Consider the following 27,870-nt stretch of genomic DNA (forward strand, 5'->3'; position numbering starts at 1 on the left):
TCCTCCCACGCTGGGCCCTGGGGCAGGACAGACCCTCGGGATCTGGAGCAGCTCCAAGCTGCAGGCACGGTGCTCCCCCCATTCCCTGCCCTCCAAAATGCACCACCACGGGCCAGGAGGGCTCCTGTTCCCTCAGCCAGCCGCACCCAGGGGATTTTTGAGGCACAATTGGTTTTTCCAGCAGTTTTCCCTCTGCAGCAGAAGCCCCATTTCGGGCTAGAGCTGTCTCTTGCTACGCCAGGGATGATTCCTGAATAAACAGGGGGGAGAAGGGCTGAGGAGGGAAACTGAGGGAGAGAAGGGGCTGTGTGAGGTCTCTCTGCTCTGAAAAAGCCACTGAGACAGACTGAAATGATGCATTTTGGTCCAGATCCAGCTTTCCCCCATGTTAGGAAGGACAGGCTGAGCTCAGCCTGTGGATGCTGGCTCCTGCCTTTCCCCTCAGTGTGATGGAAAGTGGGGAGCTGGGTGTGGAGGAGACCCCAAATCCTCCTTTTTAACCCTTTAGCTCATATTTTCACCCCAGACCAGGGTGCTGAGACTGTCAACAGCCCTCCCTGGGTGACACCAGAGCCCCCAAACCCCTTCAGGCTGTCTCGTGTCAATCACAACCCTCTGACAACGTTCACCACACAAGGCTTTGCCTGGGGGTTGTTTTTGGGGGCGGTTATTTATTTTTAATTTAATTAAAACAAAGCCCTTGTGTTGCCCATCGCACGGGGGTGCCTCTCATGGTGTTGGTTTTGGCGTAGAGCAGCAGATTGCTGGTTTGTTGTATAAAAGATGGATGTTTTTCCACCAGAAAGTCTGGCTTTGTCTGTTCTCCCAGCCACAGTGCATGTGTCGGGTTCTTTTGTCTTCTAATTTATATATTGATCTATCATGGGCTCAAATTAGTAGGGGGGAAAAAGGGATCAAGCAGCACGGAGCAAATGTTAAGTGCAGGTATTGTTTCCACGCTGGTATTGCTGAGATTCCAGGGGAAGGGAGCAGGAATTAACCCATTTGGATGCGGAGTTGTCGGGGCAGATGGGAGGGGAGCTGCTCATTGTCCTGAGAGGATCTGAAATGCGGAAACGCAGATCTGGACTGAAGTCCAAAGGTGCCACAGCCCCGGCACCCAGACTCAATTCCTTGGCTCACAAATCCTGTGGGAAGAGGCCCCGGTGTCTGATAGATCCCACCCATAAATGCCTACAGATACTCCACGGAAAAACGAGCTGTGGCTGTTGCTCTGGGATCTCCTGCATTCCCTGGATGTGAGGAGGGGGGGACACTTCAAAATCCTGCCTTTTGGCTGGAATTTCAGCGTCATGCCATGAGTCTGCAGGACCCAGGCACTTGAGAGCTGCAAACCCACCTGTTCCCCAGGCGGGAGAGCTCCTGAAAAATAAAACCCTGTTCCCATTTGGCTGTGCACCGATTTTGCCTGGGAAACTGCTCTGATTTCAGGTGGCCCGAGAGCTCTGCACTGAGAATTATTTTCAGATTTGCTCTTTGTGAGAACAGGCTCAGTCTGGGGGCTCTCACGAGCCCATTCATTTTGTTTGTTCGATATTGGGGAAGTCATATTCCTTTAAGAGGATTTCCATCCCTCAACTCCTCCCCTCGTGACACTTCCAAGCCACATTTTGTCTTGAAAGGGTGGGAGTATTTTTAACCATATCACGCCAGGGAAGTATTAATAGCACAATGGGCTTGCTGAGCTGCTGGTGGAGCTGAATCCATATTTTAAATTCAAGCAACTAATAAGGAGCTGGGGAATAATTAGTGATATACCCAGCCTTTCTTCAGCTCCCCCCCACCCCCCACCTCCATTTCCAAAGATCCATGGCAAATGTCTGTGCTGGAATGTTCTGTGGCTGTTGAATATTTTATAGCTCCTCCATGCATTGCTATTCCATGTGGTTGTCAAAATCCCACCGTCTCCTTTGCTGCATCCCAGCTGAAATGGCTGCCTCTGACACTCTGGGAATGGAATTAGCGCACGGAAAAACCCCAAACCCGGAGCCCTCTCCCTCGTGCTCCTGCCCAGCCCGCCGCGCTCGCAGGGTGATGCCGCTCGGAGCAGCACGGCTATTTTTGAACCCTCGGCAGCGAGATGTTTACGGGCTTCCTGGAATAGCAGAAGCTCCCGGTGCTCCATATGGGAATGCAAATTTGCGGGCTCGGGTTTGGAGCAGAACGGGAAAAGCGGGGAGGGTGCAGAGAAATGCGTCGAGGCCGGGTTGGGAGCGAGGAGAGGGGGGAGCAGCGTGAGGGGATCTCCAGGATGGCTCCCAAAATGTGTTTCTGGACACGGGGCGGGGGTGGGAGCAGCACCCACACGGAGCTGGGCTTGCTCCAGGCAGGGAGAACGCACCTGCACGGATGGGAATGTCCTGCGGGATCAGCGCTGGGGCCCGGGAGCGGCTGCGGGAGCGGGGCTGGTGCGAAGCCTCTGCTCTCTAATAATAGTTGGGCTCGTGATGGAGCCCTTCCCTCGCCCCTGCCTCTCCCCAGCCATCTGTTTCCAAGAAACTTGTGGAATTCGTGCCGCCGAGCTCGGGTTTATCCGAGGGGCAGCTCGCAAAGCTGAGAGCTGGGGGAGAACAGCAGGCAGGGGTTTGGGCCTGTGAACCCCCATTTTCTTAGGGATTAAAGGGTGGGAAACATCCACGGGCAGGCTGGGAAGGGAATTCTGCTGCTCCTGACCCAGGCTGGGTCAAAGGCAGATCAGTTTAGGGGAAAAACCAGACCCTGCTGCAGTGGGGATGAAGCTGCTCGTGGTGAGGACCCCCAGCCTTATTTTAGGGTCTGTGGCCCTTTCTGAGTGTTTGGGTATTTTTTAGGAGGGGAACAGTGTTCCTGCAGCCTCTGTCTTTATTTCATTCGTATCTCCCATTCTTCTTGTTCTCCAGAGCCTCGTCACACCCATCACCACAGAATTTGGCTATCAGGCAATGCAGCCCCGTGGCTGCATCTGAAGGGGTGAACGGGACATTTCAGGGCTCTGTTGCCCCAATATCAAAGCAATTAATTGATATTTTCATCCCTGTGGCTGCAGGCGCGGTCGCCATCTGTGCTCAGCGCTTTTCCTCGTCTCATTTAAGGGAGGAATTTACAGATTCCGAGTGAATTTCTCAAAAAAACAACCTGTCTGATTCGCAAAAATTCCATTATTTCCAACAGCACATTGGGAAGTGCAAATTTATTCCGAAGGGAACATTTTCTTAATGGTGTTTTTCAGCATAAATATAGTACCAGCCTAAACACCTCCAGTAAACAAATATCAATTACCTTAAACGTTTCCTGCCTGTGGAAAAGCTTTCATTGTGAGGGAGACACTCCCTAAAAGTCTTGGTTTGTTCTTCAGTTCCGTGGGCTCCTCGGCTTCATTTGGATTAAAGTGTATTTTTATCTGAAGATCAAGAATTTTTAAGGTTGGAAAAAACCTCTAAGACCATTGAGTGGATTGAAAGGAATCTTGGAGCCCTTCTCTACCTCTGAGTTCCTCTTAAAATCCTGCTTCCCCCAGCAGGCTGGCTATTAAATCTCTTAAACTGATCCACTCAGGTCAAATAATATACTGGATTTCTAGTTTTAAAATAAACTTTGCTAATTCAGGGCTGCTGCCAGCCCTAGCAAACCCTTGCAAGTATCACTAACCAAGGTGCTCTAAAACATCCTCTGATTAACAAATAAGCTGTCAGTCCCCCCACCACCACCAGTGCTTAAGGCTGGCAATTTAATACTCAGAAACCACATTTTCTTATTGGAGATTAAATATTTTTGCAAGTTAAAAGAGCTGCCGTGGGCTGAGTTGTCACCTAATTATGTCAGTCTCTTTGTGGGGTGTTTTGATAAGCACATCAGAGGAGAGGCTTTAATCTTTGGGCTAAATCTGATCACGTCACGTCCTAAATTCACACGTACCAGGAGCCCTCTGCTGAGACCTGGGTTTTTGTGTTTCACCCAGAGCTGAGGGGCCTCGGGTTTGGTTTTTGGTGGGGTTGAACCCCCCTGGAGCACTGAGAGGGGACACGATTTGAAGTGGGTGCTGTTATCACCAGCTGGGATTCTCCACAGCCACTGGTCATATTCCCAGTTTACAGAGCCTTTGTCCTTTCTGCTCTGGAAGTATCTTCTGCAGGTCCTGCTGGGATCCTTTATTTTCCTCAAAAGGCATAAATTCATCTACCGGAAATTCATTCTGATGTTAAATTCGGGCTTGAAACGGTGTTTTTCTTCTCCAACCCGTTTTGGGGCTAAGTGGGACGTGTGGAGGATGTTTCTCCCACTGCTGCTTGCTCTTCTAGTGGTAAAACTGGGATTAAAGCAAAAAAAAAAAAAAGCTTTTGTTGGTGGTAAGGAATCCAGTTGATAAAAACTACCACAGCCACATGCTGAGGAGGGAAGAGTCTGCTTGGAACCGCACTAAATGTGTCAATAAACACAAATCAAATGCAAATTAAATAAAAGCTTTTCATATACTCCATTCTCCTCGAGATCAGGCAAAAATAAATGCCACATAAACAAACAGGGTTTATGAAATGTTCCCAAAATAAAACCACTCTTGCAACAAGGTCAAAAATGAGATTGCCTCCGTGTCTTTCCACCTGCTGGGAGCTCTTGTTTCTCTTTGTATCACAACAGAGCTCAAAGATTTTGGTTCAAATCAAAACCGGTGGTGGCAGGTGTTGTAAAGGGGTTGGGGAAGAGCCTCATCCTAAAAGATAGGGCATGGAAAATGCCAGAGCTGAGAGCAGGTCCCAAATCCTCTTCCCAGCTCGTCAATAAGTTGCCTCTTACATAAGACAGTTCTTACCCGAAGGAAATATTTTTGGCTTTTAAGCCAATCTGCAGAGGAAGGTAAGCTACAGTCAGGTCTTTTTCTTCCATTTTTTCCTTCCTTTTTTCCCCAGACAATCAGCTGGGAAGCGCTGGCATGGCTCGTAGCTTTATCTCAGCCTGCATCCCTCCTTCAAAAGCTGCAAAGGGAATTTCCTCCTCCTCTCCCCAGGGGTGAGCACTGACTCAGGGCCCTCGCACAGGTACCAGACCAAAAGCCCCAAGCCCAGGAAGCCTCGTTTCCTCTGGGAAATCCAGGGATCATCCCAGGATAAGCTCATTGATTTGACTCAAAAGCATTAATATTAAAGCCTCCAACACACTGTTGGGCTGCACGGGCGATAATTAATAAATGATAAAGTGAAACACAGCCTGGTGGCAGGGGCTCTTGGCTGCTTTGTCTCCCACAACGTTTCATCCAAGCACTCAAGACGTTTCCTTGGAGAACACGTGTGTTGCGGGGGACATGGATGTGTTTTCCCTGGGATGGAGCCGGGAGCCCCACGGAGCTGCCAGGAACAATCCCAAAGGGCCAAGAGGCCGCTTCAGGTTTCAGATTTTGAACCTGGGATCCCGTCAATCCCACGAAAAGGTTCTACCACGCAGCTGGAAAATGGCTCTTCCCATGCCCACTCCGGCAGAAGCCTCTCCCAATTCTAGCAGCTCGGCGGCTGGATGTGGTTTCCATGGAAATAGACGTCAGATCAGCAAAAAACAGGGCAAGTGTTTAAAATAATCTCTGTTTTGAAAGCTTCCTGCCTTTCTGTCACAATATTAACCTTCCGCAAGGTAGGATTCCTCTTTTTTGGGTGCAAAATCCTTGGGTTTAAGAGGGTGCACGACAAGGGGGGGTCCCAGAAAAGTCCTTTTTTTGGGATTGTGGGTGTGGAGGCTGCTGGGCTGGGGTTGTAGCAGATGATTTTGCTGTGTGTCCATCTGCCTTTTGTGTGGATTGACTCTTGGTGTGGCTGGAGCGTGGAAACCACCACGGGAATTGCACGGGATTCATTTGTGTGGAACATATGGACATGGAGTGAATGTGTGTGAAGCACGATTGGGAGTGAAACGCTCCTCTGGGGCTGGCAGCGGCGTTATCCTGGGACAGGGAACACTCCTAGGGCAGATCCGTGTGGAGCCACCGTGCCCATTCCATGGAATCTGCACAAATGATGTTTTATTTGGATGTGCCCGGGCTCGCTGGTGTCACCCCAAGGAAGAGGGTGGCCTGGCCCCCAAAACACTGCGGGGTCTCTTTGGGGTTGTCCTGTGGTGGCTGTGACCCCGAGGTAACCGAAGGGACATGGTGGTGATCTCGATGATGACCAAGAGCCCTGAAGTTACTGTGGCCCCAAGGTGGCCATGCCCTTATGTAGGTGACCGCGTCTGAGAGGTGACCAAGGTCTCAAGGCAAGTGGCTGTGGCTCCGAGGTAGCCACGGCCTGAAGATCTGTGGCTGTGCCTCTGAGGTGACCATGGATCTGAGGTGACCATGGCCACGAGGTGGCCGCAGCTCTGGTCATCCCAGCCACAGCTCCACTCCCACCATTCCCCCTGTGGGGTCGGACACCCCTGGCCGCAGCACCAGCCCTGATGCCCCTGTCCTCCCCACCGCAGGGGCGAGACACAAAGGGAGTCCCAGCAGCTCTGGGGGCAGGAGCGGGATCCCAGCGCGGGGCTCTGGGGGTCGGGGAGGTCCCTGGGGCCCGGGGGACGTCGCGTTTCGGCCCCGCACCCCCGGCCCGGCCCGGGCCAAGCGCGGGGGCCGCCGCCCCCGGCCGGGCGCGAACTACAACTCCCGGCATGCCCCGCGCGCCAGGGGCGGGGGGGCCTCCACTGGGGGGGGGGACGCTTGTGAGGGGTGGGCGCGAGCCCCCCCCCCTCCCCGCAACGGGCGGCACGTGCCGGCGGGCTCGGCCAATCGGGGCGGGGCGGGGCGGGTCACGTGCCTTTGTTTGGCGCTTTTGTGCGCGGCGGGGCGGGCGCGAGCTGAGTGTGGCCGGAGCGGCGGCGCGGGCAGGTGGGTGCGCGGCGGGGCCGCTGGAGCGGGGAGCGGGCACGGGCGGGCCGCGGCCGCGGGGCTCCCCCCGCCGCGCCCTCCGCGCCTTGAGAAGGCGGAGGGAGGAAATGTCGGTGCTTCACGGGGGTCCGGCGCCCCGTTGATGGGGGCGGCGGAGTGGTCCCGAGGGTGGGTGTCAAGGTGAGGGGGGGCTGCGGGGCGTTTCGCAGGCGCTCGAGGCGGGGGTCGCTTTTGTCCCCGCTCGCGGGCATCGCGTCGCCGCCCGATTTTGGGGCATCGCGGTGACAAAGGGAAGGGAGACAATGGGGGGCATTCCTCGTATGTGTCCCTGTCTCCTCCGCGCCCCGATAGCTGAGGGGAAGGGGGTGTCTATTGTCCCTCAGCGAGGGGCGACGCCCTACTCGCGGCAGCGGCGCCCCCTCCCCTCCACGCCATTGTTACTGGGGAAGGGGCGGTGTCCGGGCGACCGCGCCCCGACGCCATCGAGCCGTGGGGGACCCTCTCGGAGCCCCCTGTCCCCATGTCGCTCCCCAGCGCTCCCCGTCCCCTTCGCCCCTGAGGGGCTGAGGCGGGCAGGGCGGGGGGGGGGGGGGCCGGCCCCGCACCTGAGGCGGGGGGCGGCAGGTGCCCGGATGTTGGCGTTGGCCCCGCCCCCTCCCTCGAGCCCCCTCGCGCGGGCGCGCGCGCGCTCTCCCCGGCGGTTTGAATTCGGTGCGGTTGGTGGGGCGGGGGCGGGACGGGGGCGGGGCCTCGGCCGGCGCCTCGGCGGGGATTGGCTGCGGGCGCGGGGTGGGCGGGGCCCGGGGGCGCGCGCGGTGCCAGCGCCGCCCGCTCCGCGCCCCGGCCCCGCCCGGGCCCCGCAGCGGCGCCCCTTCAAACCCCCCCCACCCCCCCCCCCCCCAAAAACCGGTTTTTTCTTTTCTTTTTTGACGGTTGCTGGACCGTTTTGTGGCGGTTTTTTACGGCGCTCCGTTTTCGCAAGGTGTCCTGGGCGGTGTGCGCCCTCGCTGTCTGCCGCGGTGTGAAGCATCTGACTTGAGCTGCGCAATTAAAAGCGAATTTTAAATGAGCTCGCTTGCGCACATTTCAGATCCTTAGGGAGTAGCAGGAATCCTGGCTGTGCTGTCCTGTAGTGCGTCATTTTTAAGTTCGGAGAGCTCTTATCTGTGTGTGAGAGCAGTGAAATCCCCACAGCGCCGTGGTAAAACGTGGGTCTTTGTTTGAGTATCTTAATTACGGTGGAATAGAACAGATTGAAGATGCTTGGATATCATACAGATCCTGCAACACCAGTAATTCCATAACCTCCCCAGTATTCCCAGCACTGTCTGTCAGCCCCACAAAATGCCTGGAATCACTGACTGCAGTGACCTACCTTGACTGCCTTTTGTTTAGCAGCTCTAATTATGTTTAGCAGTTTTTATTAGAAGGAGCAGGATCCCTGTGCTGGCTGTTGAAAAGCACATCTCTTTGTTATCTAGGAAACCACCCGACTGACCTTCTCCCAGGGTTGGCTTCTGGACTCTTATTTTCTTGGCCATGGCTACTTCTGGTAGGTAGAATTATGTGCTAAATGCTCTTGTCGGTTTTTTTTTTGGTTTTTTTTTTTTTTTTTTTTGCCTCTTAATTTCCTCGGGAACAACTTAAAACCCGAATCTAGTGAAATAAGCTGCCACCACCAGGCTTTTTCTCCCATCTTGGGTGAGGCTGTTGAAGCTGGGTGGTTGTGAAAACACCCCAAAAGAGGAGTCTGGCAGCAGATGGGCTTCAGCTCCCTGCAGCCATCTGCTCCACCGGCAGAGCTGGCTGTCACCGAGGCATCTCAGGGACCACGCGGGTGCAGCTGACACCGTGCAGGGCTGACGAGCCTGGTGCAGGCTTGGGAGAGAAAGCCTTGCCTGCAGATTTCTCTAAAAATTGGATTTTTTTAGTTCTTGGCTCTCTCGGGTTCCAGGCAAACGCCTGGAAATTCGTCCTCAGGTTTGTCACTGGATAGAGAATGATTTTTTGATTTGAGCTAATGAACTTGTTTTCGTGGCTTGGGATGTTGAAGGCTAAAATAAAACATCAGGTGCTTGGGTGATGTAGGATCGAGGAAGGATTGCAAAGAAAATTGCCCCATTTTTGAGCAGTATTGCTGTGCTGGAAACAAAACTCCTGTCCTGGATGCCCTCCCTCAGGGAGCTTCGTGGTGCTGAATTTTGGAAGGCTGTTTCTAGTGTCACCTGAGCCAGTTCCTGCATAAAATGCTGTTTTTCTGGCTTTATTCCCCCCGTTCCCAGATATCCAAGTGAAGGAGCTGGAGAAGCGAGCCTCTGGGCAGGCCTTTGAGCTGATCCTCAGCCCCCCCTCGAAAGAGGCTGTGGCAGAATTCCCTCTGTCTCCCCCAAAGAAGAAGGATGTGTCATTGGAAGAGATCCAGAAGAAGCTGGAAGCAGCAGAGGAGAGACGCAAGGTAGATCTGGAGCAGCTGAAGTGAGCTCTGCTCTGCCAGTTTTGGGGGTTTTTGGGCTCTTTTTTTATTTGTTGCTTGGGATAAGTGGGGGTTTTTTTTTTAATGTCAAGTGGAATATTAGTGGAACTTGTTAATGGAATCCCTGGGGCTCTTAGGAAGCTTTAATACGGTCTGCAGAACCATGGCTTTGATTCCAAACTGATTTTGAAGGAAAACTGGGAGGAAACGTAGCTGAGAGGTGCAGCTCTTTCAGGAAGAAGCTGTTTTTCTTGTCTATTAACACCAGAACAGATTAATTTTCTCCTAGAAAACGCAGCAGTGAATCTGTAATGAGAAGTTTGGGAATAAATTGTCTGAGTGATGAAAGATGTGGCTGGGGGTGCAGCCTGGAGCCCTTGAGGGTGGCGAGGCTTTGATTGAAGTCAGCCTGACCTGAATCCCAATGATTCACCACTCTGAGAAGGGAGAGTCTTCAAGGAAAGTTCCGTCAACGTTAACATCAAAAAAATCCATGTTCTCTCTCCAGAAAGATCCCATTTAACAAAATCTGCAAGTAATGACAGAAACTGAGCTTTGCAGGTTCTGTGGGTGGGTGGGGGAAGCCCCGGGAGCTGTGTCCTGCAGCACCGGGCTCCTGTTTGCAGCCAAACAGCAGAAAATCCTCTGAGCGGCCGGGGCAGCTCCTGTGGCCCCTGTGGGTGCCCTGCCCTGCCCTCAGAGCCTGCCCTGTGTCTTGTCAGTCCCACGAGGCAGAAGTGCTGAAGCAGCTGGCAGAGAAGCGGGAGCATGAGAAGGAGGTGCTGCAGAAAGCCATCGAGGAGAACAACAACTTCAGCAAAATGGCAGAGGAGAAGCTGACCCACAAAATGGAAGCCAACAAAGAGAACCGTGAGGCACAAATGGCTGCCAAGCTGGAGCGCTTGCGGGAGAAGGTGGGTGTGGAGCTCTGGGAAAGGGAGCCGTCCATGCTCCCTGCTGGGAAAAGTGGGTAAAATCCCCCCCAAAAAACATCCAAGTGAGGAGGGTACTGTGAACAGGTGGGAGAGCTGTTGGTGGTGTGGTCTGGATATGAAATCTGCAAAAGGGTTTGCAGAATTCCAGCTCTTTATGAGAGGGAGGGATGGAGTTGGAGCAGCTTCTCCCCTAAAGCTGCACCCTGTACCCACTCGGTGTCCCCCGAGTGTGGGAAGCCTTTCCCAGGATCTCACAGCTTCCTGCTGCTGTTTTTCAGGACAAGCATGTGGAAGAGGTTCGAAAGAACAAAGAAGGGAAAGACCCCGGCGAGGCCGAGACCGACTGACTCCGTTCTGGAAACTGACTCTCCCCCTCCTCCAAATATCCAAAGACTGTACTGGCCAGTGGTTTTATCTTTGGTTTTGGTTCGGTTATATATTTGGTTTTTAAGTTTCTTAGAAACTGATGTAGAACTGTAAAATTAGATTCAAACTGTACACTTGCTTTGGGGGCTAGAGGGGAGACCTTCCATGTGTCACTTTTCTAAAGTGTTGTCTTTTCCAGTGTAGCTTTTTCTTCTTGTTGCATCCTTTTCTACGCCAGTGCCCTCGCTCCTGGGTTGATGGCGGGTACTGTATCAGCTCTGTAAGACCTTTGTGCAAGGAATCTGTAGTAACTGTTCCATGCTGAATATCTGTTACACTTCAAACAAAAATCTCTGACTGTCCCAGTCTGCTAAAATACTGCTGTAACCGAGTGACTCAATAAAGCTGCACAGTGCTGTTATCCCGAGTTCCTTCCTCAGGAGCCGAGGGCTGGGTGGATGGAAAGGTCTGGAGCGGCTCCCTGCTGCCCTGGGCACGGCTGCTGTGCCCCAGAGCCTGGCATTGTCCGGCTGTGACAATCAGAGCTTTGTGTGACACCTCAGCCCTTGTCAGCTGTTGGGTGTTTGTGTTCTGAGGGCCCCGAGCCACCTCCCCGCGCCGGGACACCCCAACAAACGGCCCTTGTTCCCACAGGACGGAGGGCAGCCTGCCCTTGTGGGGCACGGCAGAAACCTGCTCTGTGCTGGGAGGGTCGGGCAGCCCCGAGGGAAAGGCTCCTGGGGCGAGGGATCGTTTCTGTCTTGGTGTCACGCAGATGTGCCCGGGCAGAGCACAGCACCTGCCACAGCCCGATCTGTGAGAAAGGGGAGGGGCTGTACTCGTGCTCTGAGGAAAGATGATTGGGGGAAAAATTGCTGTGTTGCACCCCAAACCCTTCCCCTAAGGCCACCCACGGGTACTTGGGCTGCACTGGGGCTGTGAACAGGCACCTCAAACCTCCCCAAAAAAACACCTTGGAGCTCCTGGGCTGTCCCAGCCCTGGGGAGGTGGCACTGGTGCTGCTGGTCTCAGGGACACTTGCTCAGTCCTTCCTCTGTCCTCGACCCTGGCTCGGTTCCCGGCTTTGTTTCCAGTTTAACTCCATACCCTGAGCAGCTGGTGCTGCCCAGGTGACACCTGAGGATGGAAAATCCGTAGGGAATTGGTTTTTTAAGGGACTCACGGAGTCCTGGACCACTTGACTCTCGTGTGGGCGGTGATGGAGATGGAGCCTCAGTTCGGGAAGCTTTTCCCGTGTCCCACCGGGCCCTTCGGAGCTGTTCTTACCCTGGAGCTGATCCGCGAGAGGAGCAGTGGGGCACAGCCCTCCTCGATGGCCGGGAATGCTGCAGCGGCTCTGTTCCCGGAGGGATTTCCAGGAGCGTTCGGATCTCTGCGGCTCGAGGTAAGAGAGAGTCTGTGCTGCTCCCTGCTGGGGAGGGAGGCGGCGGCTCTGGGGCTTGGGGCGGCTCGTCCCGACACTGTCCGGCATCGTGTAAGCTGAGGCCATGGGGATGGGGTCAGGGTCCGGCCGGCGGGGTGAGCGCAGGAAAACAGAGCTGAACTTTGAGCCCAGGCGTGCGAATGCACCCAGGAGAGAGGCTGAACACCCGGCACGGCGTGATGGAGGCTGGAGGGAGCCCTGGAGCAGCTCCCGAGTACAAAATGAGGCACAATCAGCAGTCAAACCCGCAGATCTTCATTTTAATGTAGTCACCTGCTGAGAAATAGTGTCCCAAATGCCATGTGGGGTTTTTTCTCCTCTCTCCAAATGTGGGGGAGGAGAATGGCAGCACTGCCAAACCCCAAATGGCGTTGGAGCCCAAAGCGATGCTAAATGTGAGGTTTGAACTTGCCAGAGCTGTCAGAGCTCGGCACGGGGCCTTCTGTTCCCTCCTCTTCCTTCTGCTTCGCGTATCTGCCGTGCTTGTGCTGAGCTGGGGCTCCGCAGCCGGGTCTGGGGTCTCTGAGTGCTCCCGGGGGGGAATTTTGAGGGGTGGGAGGGAGACTGGGGGGTGCGAGGAGGGAGAGGACAGCAATGACCTGAGAGTGGGGCAAGGGAGGGGGATGCTCAGGGCAGGAAAACAGAACTCAGGGGCCCTCTGGGGAAGGCTGGGCTGGGAGCGGATTCCTTAAAAATAAAAAAAAAAAGGACAAAAAAAAAGCTCCACAGCTTCTGCCACCTGTGGAGGGAGGGAGGGAGGGATGTTGGAGCCGTGTCGGGGTTGCGAAGGGAGGGGCAGCGGCTCGGAGCAGCGGGCGGAGGCAGCGGCGGGGCCGGGGCGGGGCGGGCCCGGCGGCGGCGGCGGCGGCTGAGGCCGGACGGGTCCGGTCCGCTTTGCAGGTGCCGGGGCGGGGCTGGGGGTCCCGGGGGGCACCGCGAGGGGAAGGGGCCCAAAGCCCTGCTCATCCTCATCCTCATCCCCACCCGCGCCCCGCGGGGGGAAGCATCCCCGGGGAGGGAGAACGATCCTGCGCTGCCCGGGTTTGGCAGGGCTGGAGCTGCGGCTCTGCGGGGGCTCAGGTGGGTCAGGGGCTGATCCCCGGGCTGGAGGAAACCCGTGGTAATTTGAAAATGAAAGCTCTCTGTGCCTTGGGAGGCTGGGTGCCGCTGTGTGGCGGGAGCAAACAGGGATGTAAACAGCCGGGGGCGAGTCTTTATCATCACAGAAAAATTCAGCGGGAGGGGTGGATGCTGCTGGGGAAAGGAAGCGCTCCGGAGGAAACGCCAGGCGTTTGAGGCAGCGTTATCGACAGCTCGTGGGGAGGCGGAGGGTGTTTTTTGGAGTACGAGGCAGCTGAAGGATTTCCAGGATGTGCTCCCTTCATAACGGAGCGTTGCTCAAGGCTCGGTAGCTGGGAAGAGCTCGGCAAATTAAGTCCTGCTCCGACAAGTTTTGGAGGAGCTGAAGTAAACACTGCTCCTTTTCCTGCCTCGTGCTTGGCTGCTCCCCGCTGCTCCTGACACGGCATCTCCCCGAGCAGAGACAAGGCCGCCTTTCCCGCTGGAATTTCTCTTCTGGGAGCCGGAACGGGGTCGGACACGGCCGGAGCTGAGCCCCCTCCCCTGCACCTGGGTGTCCTCGAGGGCAGCGGCAGCCCTGGCACCGAGGTAAGTTCTCCGGGCAGTGTTTGCTTCCGAACTGCCCGTGGAATTTAGGTCAAAACAGCTGAACTTGGGAGGTTCTACTTTTGCCGTCTGTCTGTGGCAGCACTCGGGGCTGTTTCGGTTCAGAGCGGGAGCTGTGAGTCCGGAAGAGGTTCAGGGGGTGAATTTTTCCCTGGCAGCCCAAGAAAGTCGCAGCTTTTCGGGAGGGTTTGGGAGGCCAAGGGAAGGTTGGGATCACCCTTTGTGAGGCGCTGCCCCAGCCGGGGGGGCTGTTTGAGATGTGGGGCCTCTAATCAGGCGAGGTGGGCAAAGGGCAGTGGGGAGGGAGATGGAGCAGCAAAGAGCCTGGATTTTTGTGCATCTGTGCCCCTCAGATCCAGGCAGGAATGAGTTACAGCCTGTTTTTGATGAGGAAATTAGAGAGCTTTTAAAAACAAACAGTCCCATCCCCACCTCCTCCTGTTCCCAAACTTTGAAGAACTTTTCCTGTCCCTGAAATGATGGCACTTGCCAGGGCTTGAGGCATAAATTAGCACTGGAGTTGGAAGTGAATCAGGTTTTCTTCAGGACTTGTCTGAGCAAGAGCAGGTAACGTGGGGGGAGAATCTCATTTTGGACATGTTCTCTTCAATAAGTTCTTAGGAGAAGGCTGAACAAGCTGGCAGGGCTGCCTTTATCTGGGTAAGGACAGCAGCTTCCAAAATGTAAATATGGAAATTCCTGCTCACAAAGATGACGCTGCTGGACCTCAGTAGTGCAACAGGATGAACTCACTCGAGCCACATTTTTGTGGGAAGCTGCTTGGAAAATCAGGAGCTGAAAAAAGGAGGTAAAACTCCAAATGCAGGAGTTGCAGCCCCTGTTAGTGGTGTTGGTTATTTCTGTTCTCAGATGCCCCTCGTGAGGCAGAGCAGGTCACCCTGATGCTTGTGGGAACATGGCTTGTTGGTATTTGTAAGGACAAACCCTGCAAACAGTTTACAGGAGGGGAAATCTGGAGTGGGAGGTTTGTTTGAGATGCTTGGTTTGTTTAGCAGTTCCCAAACTACAGGGAAGGGCAGTGAGCCAGGCACTGCTGTGTCCTGGTGTGTTCATTATTGTGTCATTTAACCCCATACTCATGTCCTCTGGGCTCCTCCACCTAGTCTGTGCAGCAGAGGCGCCTCAGGGCTTCTTAAATCTCCCTTCAGCCTCCTTTCTGCCACTGTCGTGGGGGATTCTAGGGCCAAGCATTTGAACAGCCCCTGCTGGTCGATTTTTATGTTTAAATCCCTACTAAACCCCACAGCAAAACTTTCTTTCCTTCCCAAAGGTAATTTTGCACGGCGAGGACCCGGACTTTGGCCTCATCATGGCAACGGTGGTGACCGAGAAGCTCAGCCGGCTCTTCATCAACGTGAAGCAGCTCCCGCAGCTGCTGGGCCCGCTGGCCCCGGCCACGCTCAGCAGCTCCGAGGTGCCTCCGGTGTTCTGGAAGCCCTACATCCACGGCGGCTACCGGCCCGTGCGCCAGACCTGGCGCTACTACTTCTCCACGCTCTTCCAGCAGCACAACGAGGCCATCAACGTCTGGTCACACCTGGTGGCCGCCCTGGTCCTGCTGCTGCGCTTCCAGCGCCTCTGGCAGCGCGTGGACTTCGGGCAGGACGAGCACGCGCGGCCCCTGCTCATCATCCTGGCCGCCTCCATCACCTACCTGACGTTCAGCAGCCTCGCCCACCTGCTGCAGGCCAAGTCCGAGTTCTGGCACTACAGCTTCTTCTTCATGGACTACGTGGGGGTGGCTGTTTACCAGTACGGCAGCGCCCTGGGCCACTTCTACTACGCCATCGAGCCCAGCTGGCACCAGCGCATCCGTGGCTTTTTCCTGCCGGCGGCGGCGGCGCTGGCCTGGCTGTCCTGCGCCGGCTCCTGCTACGCCAAGTTCCGCTTCCACCCGTCCTGCCCGCTGCCCGGCCGGCTGTGCCAGGAGCTGCCCTCGGGCCTGGCCTACCTGCTGGACATCAGCCCCGTGGTCCATCGCATCTGCACCTCGGCGCGGCCGGACCTGGCCCTGCTCTACCACAAGTGCCAGGTGCTCTTCTTCCTCATCGGGGCCTTTTTCTTCTCCCATCCCTACCCCGAGAAGTGGTTCCCCGGGAAGTGCCACTTCTTCGGGCAGAGCCACCAGATCTTCCACGTGTTCCTGGTGCTCTGCACGCTGGCGCAGATCGAGGCCGTGGTGCTGGACTACGAGTCCAGGAGGGAGATCTATTCCTCCCTCCAGGGGGACCTGGCTCACGACTTCTCTGCCCTGTTCCTCTTCACTGTCACCTGCTCTGTCCTCACAGCCGCCTACATGGCCCGGAGGGTGAAGGAGAAGTTGAAGAAAGAAGAGTAAAGAAGTGAGCTCAGCCCAAATCCAGCCCCAAGCCTCGAGATGCTGCTTCATGAGCTGTTACTCAGCAAGTGCTTTCTATAGGGAATGAAAGTAAGAGATGCTTTTTATGCTTTTTAAATCCAGCATAAGTTCCAGCTTGCTCATAGAATGGTACACGGGTTCAGTCCACCTCTGAATAAACAGTTGGAACAAAGTGTTTTGTGTGCCCTGATGGGCTGGGGAAGGCTCTGGGAAGCTGCCAGGTCTCCCAGCATGAGGTAAGGAGAGGCCGTCTGGCTGCTGTTAGAATCTAACCCATGGAAACAAACCAAGGTGAGGTCTGAACCACTAAGGTGACAAATTAATTTATTATCATTTCAGGCTCCTCTTATAGGGCTGAGGGTGTTTTTCAGAGCTGTCCATGCAGTGGCAGGGCCCTGTGCTTTACCCTGTGGGAGCAGGATGGGCACAGCATGGGGAGAGGAGGGGTTGATGCGATGGAGGAGCCCCAGGAGCAGGCCGGGGCCCCCAGCGCTGGGTCAGGGCTGGGAACAGGTGTTGCTTCCGCCCCGATGTGGGTACAGAGGGCAAACGCGGGGCAGGACACGGCTGGCCTTGCCGCAGCCGCTGTGTCCCGGCCCCTCCTGCCAAAGCTCAGCGGCCGCGGCTCCGCCGCCGCCGCCGCTCCCCTGCTGCTGCTCTGAGGCGACCGTGGCGCCGCCGCCCCTTATATAGGGCAGGGCCCGTGTGGGCGTGGTTTCACCCCGCCAATGGCCCCGCCCCTCGGCTCCCATTGGTCCATCCCTGCCGGCGGCGCATGCGCGGTGCCTGGTGGGGGCGGGGCCGGCGCGAGCGGGAAACCGGGACCGGGAAAAAACCGGGAGCGGGACCCGGGAACGGGACAGCCCCGGGAGCCCCGGGATGAGGCGCCGGCGCGGGGGCGGCGCGGCCCCGGCCGAGGCCTGCGGGGTGTGGCTGGACACGGCCGAGCTGAAGCGGGGCCCGGCGCGGGTGAGGCCCGGGCGGGCACCGGGAGCGGCCCGGGGGAGCCGGAGGGGACGCGGCGGGGTCGGCCCAGCCCCGGGGGCCCCCCGCGGGCTCCTGGGGAAGGGTTGGAGCATTTCGGTCCACTGAATCCTGTATTCCATCGAGAAGGATTCATTCCGGGGTCTGGAGCATCGCCCTGATGAGGAGAGACTGTGGGAGCTGGGCCTGGTCGGTCTGGAGAAGGGAAGGCTGAGAGGGGATCCCGTCAATCCGGAAAATATCCCCAAGGAGTGTCAGAGGATGGTGCCAGAGTGTTCAGTGAGAGGATGAGGAGCGATGGCCATAAACTAAACCACAAGGGCTTCCACCTCAACATAAGCTTCTTTTCATGAGGGTGGACAGAGCCCTGGAACAGCTGCCCAGGGAGGACTGGAGTCTCCCTCTGTGGGGACATCCCAAACCCACCTGGACCTGTCCCTGTGTTCCCTGCTCCAGCTGACCCTGCCTTGACAGGGGGCATCTCCAGAGCCCCCCCCCAACCCCAGTTATTCTGGGATTTCCAACCCCAGTGGCTCTGATGCTGTGTAATGGAGGTGGGAGCTGTGCCACAGCGATGGAAGAAGGGTAGAGCTGGTTTTATATTTATTAATATTTTTCACTTGTTTCTTCCCGCAGCCCCCCAGCGCCAAGACCAAAGCACCCACCCGAGTTCCCGAGAGGAAAGGCACCCCGGTGCTGCTCCCACAGCCTGGCACCAAGCAAACCACCATCCCCACCTTCTTCAGCTCCCACACAGGTACCTGGGGCCCTGGGGGAAGGAGGTTCAGGTGGTACAAACCCATCTCTTGGCAGCTTTGCTGGGCAGGAAAGTTCATTTTGTGGTGCAGAGGGTGAAGGTTTGAAGGCCCAAGAAGGAGGAACTGGCTGGTTTTGAGAACTTGGATTTTATATTAAATGGTTTCAGAGGCAAGTGTGGCACTTGCTGCCTCCATCAGGCCAGGGCAGCTTCACGGGGGAGTTCTGTGGGGTTTTTTGGTAACTTTGAGCTGCTGCTTTTAAAGGGAATGCAGAGGGGACCTGGCAGGAAAGCCGAGGGCAGGAGCAGCTGAAGGTGCAGCTCTCATGTCTCACTTGAGGGGCTGATGGGAGCCAGAGCAGAGCTTTGGGTGCTGTTCAGAGCAGCCTCTGCAGCAGCAGGGGATTATTGTGGGGTGCTGGGTGACAGTCCTTAGGGACACACAGAGGAGAGCAGTGATGCTGTGGGTGCTGATTAACCCTGAGAAATGCGGCTGCTTTAACCTTTAATTCCCTGTTGTTTTTCAGATGAAAGAGACAAAGAAAACTCCAGGCCGAGTCCCTGCACCCCAAATAAAGACTGTAAGGACACAGGGGTTCCTCTGGCTGCCTGCCCTGTGAAGATCCTGGCCTTGCCACAGCTGGAGGGAGCCCGGGAAGAGCCCTCTGGAGCTGAGCAGGGGGTGCAGAGCACGTCACGAGCATGGCAAACACCTCTGGAACCCCCAGAGCTCCAAATGGAGTCTGAGAGCCAGAGCAAAGGCTCCTGTGGGGCTGGGGGGGATTCCTGGTGCTGCAGCTTCTCCCAGGGCTCGGAGCACGACGGGATCGTCGCTCCCAGGAACAAATCCTGGTTATTTCCTGGAGAAACGGCCTCAGGCAGCAGGAAACCACAGCACTGGAGCAGAGTTAATTCTGGGATGGGTTTTGCTGGGACTGAGAACACCAATCCTATCCCAGGGGCTGCTCCCAGAGGGGTTTGTTCCTCTCCCCTCAAAGAATGGGGCCAGAACACGGTGGGGGCCCAGGGGGGGTCCTGCAGGGAGCTCTTCTCCCAGGACTCCCAAGGGAACAGGGTCATTGCTCACAGGGCCAGGGGCAGCTCCAGCCCGAGGCAGAGCCAGCCCCGGGGGCTGCAGCTGGAGCTGGGCTCGGAGGCCCTGTTCACGCAGGACTCGGAAGGGAACAGGGTCATTAAACACTGGTGAGTGAGCTCAGCCCGCCCTGGGCAGCAGCAGAGTGCGGCTGTTGTGAAGGAAGTGGTCAGAATTGGGGAAGTGAACCCCTTGGTGCAGCCCTCAGCACCTCTCCGTTCTCTGAACTTGGCTCTGATCCAAATAAAATGCTGGAGTTTGTAAGGGTTTGAGTGTTTCAGTCAGGATCGCAGCCTGGGGCTCTGTCCTGTCCTGCCCAGGCTGCGCAGGGACCACATTCCCAGGGCAGGGACTCTGCTGCCAGCTCCATCTCCACAGGCAGGCCCCAAAATCCACCCAATCCCCGTGCAGAGGAGCCTTGTGGGGACAGGGGGAACAATCACCTCATCCAGGGGCTCTGGGGGTGCATCCAGGAGGGGAGGAGCTCCCTATAAAAATGATTAATTCTTACGTCTTCCTTCTCTCTGCCACAGACGGCTCCTCTCTTGTTTTTAAGGTGGGGATGATGATTTAATTTTTCAAGGAAATCAAGGTGGATTAAGAAAGCCCCTGGCACCTGAATCTGTTCAGCTGCAGCAGCTGGGATTCCACACCAGCTCAGCCTGCCCCAAACAAGCCCCACCCCGACCCCGGGCACATCAAGAACCCCACAGACCAGCGGTGTCTTATTAAGGCTCCATTTTATATAAAGGAAAAAAATCAAACTTTAAATACAGCCATGAGGGAACTGCAGGGAACGTGGAGCTGAGGGGAACCTCTCTGAGTGAGGAGGAACTGCAGCCACAGCCAAGGCCAAGCTCCTCCTTCCCTGGTCTGGTTGGGGTGCTCGGCCCTTTGCATTGGTGCGTCAATAAATAGACCTTTGGAGGCTAAATAAAACACAGGTTTGGGGTACAAGGACTGGTAATGGAACATTAAATTACTGCCAAGAAATTAAGGCCATTCTGTCATGCAACTGTGGGCTGATCTGTGAGATAAGAAATACCCAGGGCACACAAAATCCCTCAGACCCAAGTTTTTCCCAGGATTTTCGGGAAAAACGCCTTTTCCCACCATGATCCAACAGCCCCCAAAGCCCTGGAGAGCTGGAAGCATTCACGAGCTCATTCTCAGCAGCTCTGTACCGTACTCAGGACAAAGGGCTGGAGGTTTGTCCTGTCCATACTGGAAATGGGAACTGGTTCTATCCTCACAGGTTAATGCTCAGTTGGAACCTAAGGAAAAGTGTAGGTAGAAAGAACTTCATCCAGCAGCACTCCAGGAGATCCTCATCAATCACCAACAGCAAAACACAGGTGGAAAAGAGCTTCCATCTTCTTAAAAAGGTTTTTCTTAAATAGAACAACACATGGAAAACACATCAAACCCAAAGGGTCTTTCCTAATTAAGTGTCCGGTGCACAAACCATGTCTGATTAATAAAAGAGGCGAAAGGCTCAATCCTTAGGAGAAGGCAGCTACTGTGGAGGAGATTTTGGGAGCATAAACACTTTTGCTTACAGAGCTGAGTGCCAGCAGCATCACTTCTCCTTCAGGGCCAGGTCTTCATCCTTCAGGGCAAATTTCCTTCTCAGGACCTCCGCGATGAGCACGGCCGGGTCCTCCTCCTTCATGGAAGGGCGGTTCCTGCAGGGGGACAAAAGCACTGGCACTCAGTCCAGACAAGAGCCAGAATTCCTGACTGACAGCTCTGCCTGGAGTCTCGAAGTGTTTTCCTGCAGCTTTTATCATCAGATGCTGTCACGAGTGGAGGAGGTGCAAGAAAGACACCACAAAACAACAAAAAGAGGGAAAATTCAGCCCTTTCGTGTTGGCTTGAAAAACCTGGAACTCACCTGGAGCTCGTTTTGTGGCTCCAGGGGCATCCTGGAAATCTCACCCTCAAAGCTCTGCCTAATTCTTATTCCACTGTGCTAATAATAAGTAATCGACCCAAAACTTCATTAGTTATTTACAACCTACATCCCCTCCATATAAAGGACCCAGTGTCTGGGGGGAAGGTCTAGAAGTGTCTATTTCTTCCTTAATTTTGTCGCACTATGGATTTCTGCTTTCCTATTTCAATATTGGTGATTCCAGGCATTTTAAAGCAGGGCTGGTGTGGATTTCCTTCCACTACACGAGTTTTCCTGTTCTCAGAGCAATCTGCCTCCTCCACCAAGTTCACACAAGCAGCTCCTTTCAGAAGATTATTTTACAGGAGGCTTCACTTCTTTTCCCTCAGGTACCATGGTTTTGTTTGCAACCTGTAATAATAATTTCAGAGCTTTATTTTTTTCGTAGCTGAAGTCTTCCCTTGCTCAGAAAACACGATGGGAGTTTTAAACATTCCTAAAAGACACACACCAAAAAAAATCCCCCTGGCATATTTCCACCAGACACTGGAGCAGGCTTCAGTTCACATTTGCTGAAACAGGCACATTTCTGCAAGTTCCTCACTCGTTCCTGGAGCTTCCAAGGCTGAGTTTAAACACAAAAGCTGAGTTTAAACACCAAAGCTGAGTTTAAGATGCGAGTCCTACACAGCAGCAGCAGAGAAGCGTGGATGTAATTATCTTTTCAAGCATCTTTTGCATCTTTGAGCACCTTTTTTCCTCCACTTAAAGAGCACCTGACCCTCTTCAGGCTTCCCAGTGCTGCCCAGTATAGCTGGGGGAGCACAGGGGCTGCTCCACAACTGCACCAGAAGTAGGAATTAAAGCTCAACAAATAATGAACATCAGTAATTAACTGAATTTTACAGCTACCTGCAGCTTCTTCAGCCAGCTTTAATTAAGCTGTAATAACCCCAAAACACCACTGCTGTTGTGCAGGAGAGGCTGAGGCAGAGAAGCTGATGAGGGGGAAATGGTTCAGCTCCAGCCTTGGTGCTGCAGCATTCCCTGCAGGAGCACAGCCCAGCCCTGGATAATCAGCCAAGGATCGAGGGGATGGGTCCTGGGGTCCTTCTGCCCACCCTGCATCCCAGGAGAGGGATCTGGCAGCTCCCCTCAGGAAAACCAGAGCAAAGGGGTGAATTTTGTGGGAGATGGAGGTGTAACACCCCCGGATGCTCTGGGTGTGGAGGCTGAATGTGTTCCTCTCATCTGACTTTTAATTTTTTCAGTGCTGAGAATCTGATTCCTTTCAAACCGAATTAGGCACAGCAATTGTGAACAGCCACCACCCAGCGGGGTATTTTTGGCCAGGAATCTCACACAACAGAATGGAAAATGTGGAGACTGAGCTTCAGCACTGAGATCTGAGCGTGTGAAAGGCAGGTGGCACAGCCAGCACTGGAGAAGGAACTTTCTCAGCTGGGCAGGATCTTGTCCATGGAGCAGTTTCAGGAGTTCTCATGATCAGAACTTGTCAATTCCTCACGAGACAAGTGCAAACTCACCCTGCCCACGCCCAGAGCTGAGCCAGATGAAGAACCACAGAAGCTGAGAAGCTCCACGTGTTAAATCCCTGTATATTCCATGCTGGAAAAGCTGCTGAGCTTCCCAGCTGCCTGGGAATGTGAGGTGGGCTAAGACCAGCACTTCCTTCACTCTGAAAGCTGCCAACACACACAGGTCTGGTCTGCATCTGGGCAAACACAGCTTTCTGTCAGGTCAACAAGCTGGAAGAGCCAAACATTGGGCTAAGCAGTTTAAATTCCCCTCCACTATTTCCTATCCAGGGAAAAAAAAAAAAAAAACCAAACCAGGAATGTGTTACCAAGTTCTGCTCCAAAGAGGTATTTCCCCCATGAAAATTCTCCACTATTTCCTATCCCAGAAAGGAAAACAGCCAGGAATGAGTGACCACGTTCTGCTCTGAACAGGCCTTTCCCCCAGCAATGAAGGCCACAGAGCAGCACCAGCAGCCGGTGCCACGTCCAGGCTCTGCAGGGATTTGACACAAAATAAAAAGAGAGTTCAGGAAGCACTTACAAGTCCTTGCTCTGCTTCATCCTATGAATGTCTTTGAGAATTCCCATCATGTCAGCAAAGCTGCTGGCCTTGGAAAGGGACACGGAGTCGTCGTCGTCGGGGTCCTTCGGCTCCGGCCGGCAGCTCTCGGAGGCGGCGGAGCAGAGCACGGACACCGAGGGCAGCTCGGGGCTCTCCAGCTCAGCCTCCTCCTCCGTGATGTCGCTGATCACAAAGGACGTGGTGGACTGGAAAGAGGGTCCAAAACAATGTACAGGAGAAGAGGCATTTGAGCTTCCTGGAGATAACAGATCTGGTGTCATCTGGGCAGAGGCTGGAAGAGAAAACAAGAGGTGGATTGGTGAACTCACAGCAAACCACGTGGGACGGTTTCTCCCCAACACAACAGAACTAAACACAGCCCCTGAGCTGCCCCCAGAGCCAGCATCCCCCCATGGCTCTGCTGGGAAACAGCCCTGAGTGAGCCTGGAGGAAACACCAGCCCCCAGCAGAAATAAAGCTCATCGTGACCCCACCTGACTCTGCAGCCACGATCTTTGCGATCTGGCTCCGGAGGTGACTCAGCTCATCCTGGAGCTCTGTGGTTCGGCTCAGGGCTGGCAAGCCAGGCTTCTTCAGGGCCAGCAGCTTCTCCTCCTGCTTCCTCAGGTTGGGCACTGAGGCATTTCTCTGGATCACCGTGAAGGGACTCGGCTTCCACTTGTGCTTCAGCGGCCGAGTGTCACTTCTGGGGACAAAAACCTGTCAGCCACAAGGCCCAAACCTCTCCATGACAAAGCTCGGCCTCCCCTGAGGGCAGCAGAGCCTCCAACAAAACAAATGAAGCCTCTGTGCACCACCAGAGGTGCAAATGTGCTGTGCTGCTGCACGAGCTCTCTGCAGCACAAGGAACAGAGGAAGCTGTGGCTGCCTCATCCCTGAAGTGTCCAAGGCCAGGCTGGACAGGTCATTTCAGTCCTGGGAGAACTCAACCCTTCCACTTCCTGACCAGGAAACACCCCAAAGCAGGGAGCTGCTCTGCACAGAGCAGCCAGTGACACATGGCACAGCACAGGCTCCTGGCACTTCCTACAGGAATTCTTCCCAGGGTACTTTATCACTTTTTTCCTCCTTCTCTTGGGAAAAACTTCTTTCAAGAGGCACCACATCAGACCCTGAGAGGACTGGAAGTTGTGGTCATCTGAGCAGTGTCTGGCCTGAGCTCTGTGACAGAAACCAGCAGATAAAAACCAACCTGACCCTGGCGTAGGTCTCCTCATCATCCGCTGCGATCCACACGATGTCAGCCAAGGTGGGCACGGGGGGCACATCATTCAAGTACAGATCTGAGACACTTGGCAGAACCTGGCAAGAAGGAAACACTGCTCAGGACATGGTGTTTGCTCTCCTGGAGCTGCCCCAGGTGTGCTGTCAGAACCCCTGTCCTCGGTGGCAGCTGTGTCTGGCACAGCAGCAGCTCCAGCAGGTTTCCTTCAGTTTGCACAATTGTTTTAAGTTTTCTGGGCTGGGAAATAAAGCCCTCGGTTCTGGGCACTGCTGTGCTTCCCTGTGTCAGCTCCTGCTCCTTCCTGCTGTGTGTCTGAGGCAGGAGGGGACACCTGATCCAGGCCAGGCGCTGCCAAGGCCACGTGCAACACTCTGCCACTCCAAGGGTGAGTCAGGGACTCCTGTGAGCGTTCAGGGAACAGGCCCACGGGGCACGAGGCTCCTTGGAGGTCACACAACAAAGCCCTGGCTCAGCAGCTCCACCATTCCATCTCTTCCAGCTCAGACACTGCCTGAGGAGGGATTTCCTTCAAGTTGTTAGTGACCACTTTACAAAAAGAGAATTAAAAAAACCAAATTTATTAAAAAAAAAAAAATCTTAAAATGAACTGTACTGGTGCAGGTTTAGTGGCTACAACTCTGCAGATATCTGGGGGCAAACCAGCATCTGATGCAATGCCTTGTCCTGCCCCAGCTCCTCTAGCCACCCCCAAGCCCAGGGGTCACTCACCTCGAAGGTGGCCCTGGGACAGGGTTTCAGAGGGAGGTTGGAGCCGATCATCCTGACCACGCTGCGAGCTGAGCCATGGGGCTTGTTCTGCCAGATGGGGATGGTCTACAAGAACCCACAGCACACAATTAATTTCTCAAGTCGGTGCCCTTCTTGAATCCATTCTCATAAACTGTCAGGAGTCTGATCTCTGACTATTTATCTCTTCACTTTTAATTGAGAACCTGGTGATATCTGAGGTCCCCATTTCACAGAACTGTGTTCAGCTGGACACAGGTGACAGTCACACAGGTACAGGGGCATTTAGAACGTGGGCGTAGTGTCTTCAGGACTGAAAACTAAAAGCACTCAGCAAAAGCACTCACTGCCAGCAGGTATTTTCACAAAGGAAAACTTAGCAAAAGGAGGAAAACAGCAACACATCAAGGGCCTAGGAGGAAAATGGCATCAAAAGAAAGTGTCATTTAAGGGACATTCCTGCCTTCACACCATCTCTAATACAAGCAGCGCTGTCAAATATCCCAGAGCAGCTGTGAGTCTCCTTCCCTGCAGGCATTCACTGGACATGGTGCTGAGGAACCTGCTCTAGGACGTCCTGCTTGAGCAGGGGCTGGACCAGGAGACCTCCAGTGGTCCCTTACAACCTGGCCCATTCTGGGACAAGGCTGAACGTTTCTTGGGTAACAGCAAGGGACAAGTTCATCCAATGCCTGTCCCAGCCCTAGGCCATAGGGAACAGCCTCGGAGGCTGTTTTCAGAAATAGCAACTGCTTTAGAGCTCTCTGGACACTTCTGAACTGGGTCCAAAAGGTGAAATGCTCTGCCCATTTGACACTCACAGGCTCCTGTGACAAGAGGACACCGCAATGACAAAGCTCAGCCCACAACACACCCAAGAACTGACTTATTGCTGGAGCTCGTTCTGCACTCTGTGCCCGAGCACTGCTCCGTGCTGACAGACCTGAAATTCCTGCTGAGTATTTTAAACCGAACCCCTGAGCTGGGGGGCAGCGAGATGACAGCTCTCTGGCTGGGGAGAGGTGTCGGGGGAAGGTGCCGGGGGAAGGTGCCAGGGCAGCTGCCGGGGCAGCGGTCGGGGCAGGTGACAGAGGCAGTGTCCGGGTGTCACTTACGGCCTCCGCGTCCATCTCCGCTGGCTCAGCGCCGGCTGCTCATCGCACCCGCTCCGCCGCGTCTCTCACTGCAACACACACCGAGCAGCTGCAGCAGCGCCCCGGCCCGGCTCCCCCGGCTCCCCCGGGCCCCCCGCGTCCCCCGGTACCTGCGGGGCGGCGGCGCAGCTCGGCCCCGCTCCCAGCGCCGTGCGCGGCCCCTCCGCCGCCATCGCCCGGAACCAGAACCAGAACCCGCCCCGCGCCCTTCCGGGAGCGCAGCGCAGGCGCCGGGCCCGGGGCGGAGCGGGAGCGGCGGGGACGCCCCGGTGAAGGGAGGGGACATCTGGGGACATCCTGGTGCAAGGGGACAGCGAGGGGGGGGCAGCTGGGGACATCCCGGTGAAGGGGGCACATCTGGGGACATCCCGGTGCAGGGAGGACACCCCGGTGAAGGGGGCACATCCCGGTGCAGGGGGGCACATCTAGGGACACCCCGGTGAAGGGGGCACATCTGGGCACATCCCGGTGCAGGGAAGGACATCTGGGGACAACCCGGTGCAGGGAGGACACCCCGGTGAAGGGGGCACATCTGGGCACATCCCGGTGCAGGGAAGGACACCCCGGTGCAGGGGGCACATCTGGGGACAGCCCGGTGCGGAGCAGCGCGCCCCCGGCTCGCCCCACGCCCACCCGCAGCCCCCGGCGGAGGAAGGAGAGCGGAGGCGAGCTGGAGGATGCACGGATGGTTTTACCGGATGGTTTCACCGGATGGTTTCACCCGATGGTTTCACCGGGCCTGCCCCGTCCCCCCCTCCCGGCCGACATCGGCCCGGGCCCGCCGCGGGTTTCGGGCCAGGGCGTCACAAGGCACGGGAGGGGAGGACAGCAGGACCCGAATGTACGGAGTGAACGGGTTACAGAGAGGAGACGAACGCTTGGCACGAGTTCCTGAGGCCTCAGGCAGCGGCTGCTGTCCGCAGCCCGCCCACGGCAGCGGAGGGGCAGTGACAGAGCAGCTTGGCAGCCTAACGGGGGAAAAGGGACACAGGCGGGTCCCCTGGGGCCCCTCGGGATCCCCCAGGCTGCTCCAGCTTGGGGGTGGCTTTTGGGCTCCCTCTGCCACTGTCCAGCCTCATCCCCTTCTCCCGGGCTCTCCCAGGAGCGCTCGGAGGAGGCTGCAGGGAGGTCATGAGGGAATAAACAGGTACTTTTGTGGGATCCCAAAGGCTTCCTCCGAGCTGCAGCCCTGAAGGGATCAAAATCCCCGGAGGGAGGACAGGAGCTCTGTCTCCAACGCTGCCTGGAGGCTCTGGCACGCCCAGACCCCAGCCTGTCACACTGGACTGTGAGGAAGTGCAGAGCTAATGCATAGTTACAAAGCCAACACTGAGAAACATCCCCGGCTAATTAATTAACCTCACTAGAGCAATTAGTGAAGTGACACTGGTTCAGCCCAGAGGTCCTGCTAAGCCCAGGCTCAGGTATGGACAGGAAGGCTGGGGCAGGGTGGGGACAGGGGAATTGCCACCCCCAAGCTCCTCCCAGGACCTGGAGCTCAGGAATGAAAATACCTCGTCAGAAAAAAAAAAAAAAAAAGGCTTTTCCCTTAATTTGATTTGGTCCAATAAAATTGTGCTTCAGAGAGCAGAAAAAGCATCACCAGCCAGGGCTGGCTGCAGGCAGCTACTGAAGATGCTTTGCCTCCTCACATGTCTGTAGGAATATGCCTTAAAACCTGTTTCACTTACAACCTTTCCTTCTCCAAATTACAAAATGATGCTCACTCTGTATCCAGGAGTTGGCACAGAGTAGGAGCAA

The 27,870-nt window shown here is 55.5% G+C and overlaps 4 protein-coding genes across 7 annotated transcripts; 3 read left to right on the top strand and 1 right to left on the bottom strand.

Moving 5' to 3' along the window:
• Window positions 1–6,832: 6,832 nt before the first annotated feature.
• STMN1 (stathmin 1) lies at window positions 6,833–10,746 on the top strand. The gene is made up of 5 exons (XM_082296673.1): window positions 6,833–6,847; window positions 8,329–8,399; window positions 9,130–9,302; window positions 10,043–10,234; window positions 10,534–10,746. The coding sequence occupies exons 2-5, from the start codon at window positions 8,387–8,389 to the stop codon at window positions 10,600–10,602; spliced, it is 447 nt and encodes a 148-aa protein (XP_082152799.1). The 5' UTR covers window positions 6,833–6,847; window positions 8,329–8,386; the 3' UTR covers window positions 10,603–10,746.
• A 2,912-nt stretch (window positions 10,747–13,658) lies between these two features.
• Window positions 13,659–16,110, top strand: PAQR7 (progestin and adipoQ receptor family member 7; the record flags this gene model as incomplete). Its single annotated transcript, XM_082296658.1, has 2 exons — window positions 13,659–13,733; window positions 15,043–16,110. Exon 2 carries the CDS (start codon window positions 15,082–15,084, stop codon window positions 16,108–16,110), a length of 1,029 nt encoding a protein of 342 aa, XP_082152784.1. The 5' UTR covers window positions 13,659–13,733; window positions 15,043–15,081.
• Window positions 16,111–17,010: 900 nt separating this feature from the next.
• Window positions 17,011–19,079, top strand: AUNIP (aurora kinase A and ninein interacting protein; the record flags this gene model as incomplete). Its single annotated transcript, XM_082296491.1, has 3 exons — window positions 17,011–17,100; window positions 17,752–17,872; window positions 18,400–19,079. The coding sequence occupies 3 exons, from the start codon at window positions 17,011–17,013 to the stop codon at window positions 19,077–19,079; spliced, it is 891 nt and encodes a 296-aa protein (XP_082152617.1).
• A 607-nt stretch (window positions 19,080–19,686) lies between these two features.
• MTFR1L (mitochondrial fission regulator 1 like) lies at window positions 19,687–26,310 on the bottom strand (the record flags this gene model as incomplete). 4 transcript variants are annotated; one of them, XM_082296667.1, is made up of 8 exons in its annotated part: window positions 19,687–20,239; window positions 20,525–20,650; window positions 22,942–23,254; window positions 23,457–23,668; window positions 24,176–24,285; window positions 24,938–25,042; window positions 26,071–26,138; window positions 26,220–26,310. In XM_082296667.1, 6 exons carry the CDS (start codon window positions 26,083–26,085, stop codon window positions 20,545–20,547), a joined length of 861 nt encoding a protein of 286 aa, XP_082152793.1. In that variant the 3' UTR covers window positions 19,687–20,239; window positions 20,525–20,544. The 4 variants fall into 4 exon arrangements, with proteins under 4 accessions (XP_082152793.1, XP_082152792.1, XP_082152791.1 ...); XM_082296666.1 differs by having other exon boundaries at window positions 19,687–20,356; XM_082296665.1 differs by having other exon boundaries at window positions 19,687–20,650.
• Between the last annotated feature and the right edge of the window lie 1,560 nt (window positions 26,311–27,870).

The sequence above is a fragment of the Coloeus monedula genome (genome assembly GCF_965178545.1).
Source record: "Coloeus monedula genome assembly, chromosome: 24".
In the NCBI taxonomy this organism is placed as follows: domain Eukaryota; kingdom Metazoa; phylum Chordata; class Aves; order Passeriformes; family Corvidae; genus Coloeus; species Coloeus monedula.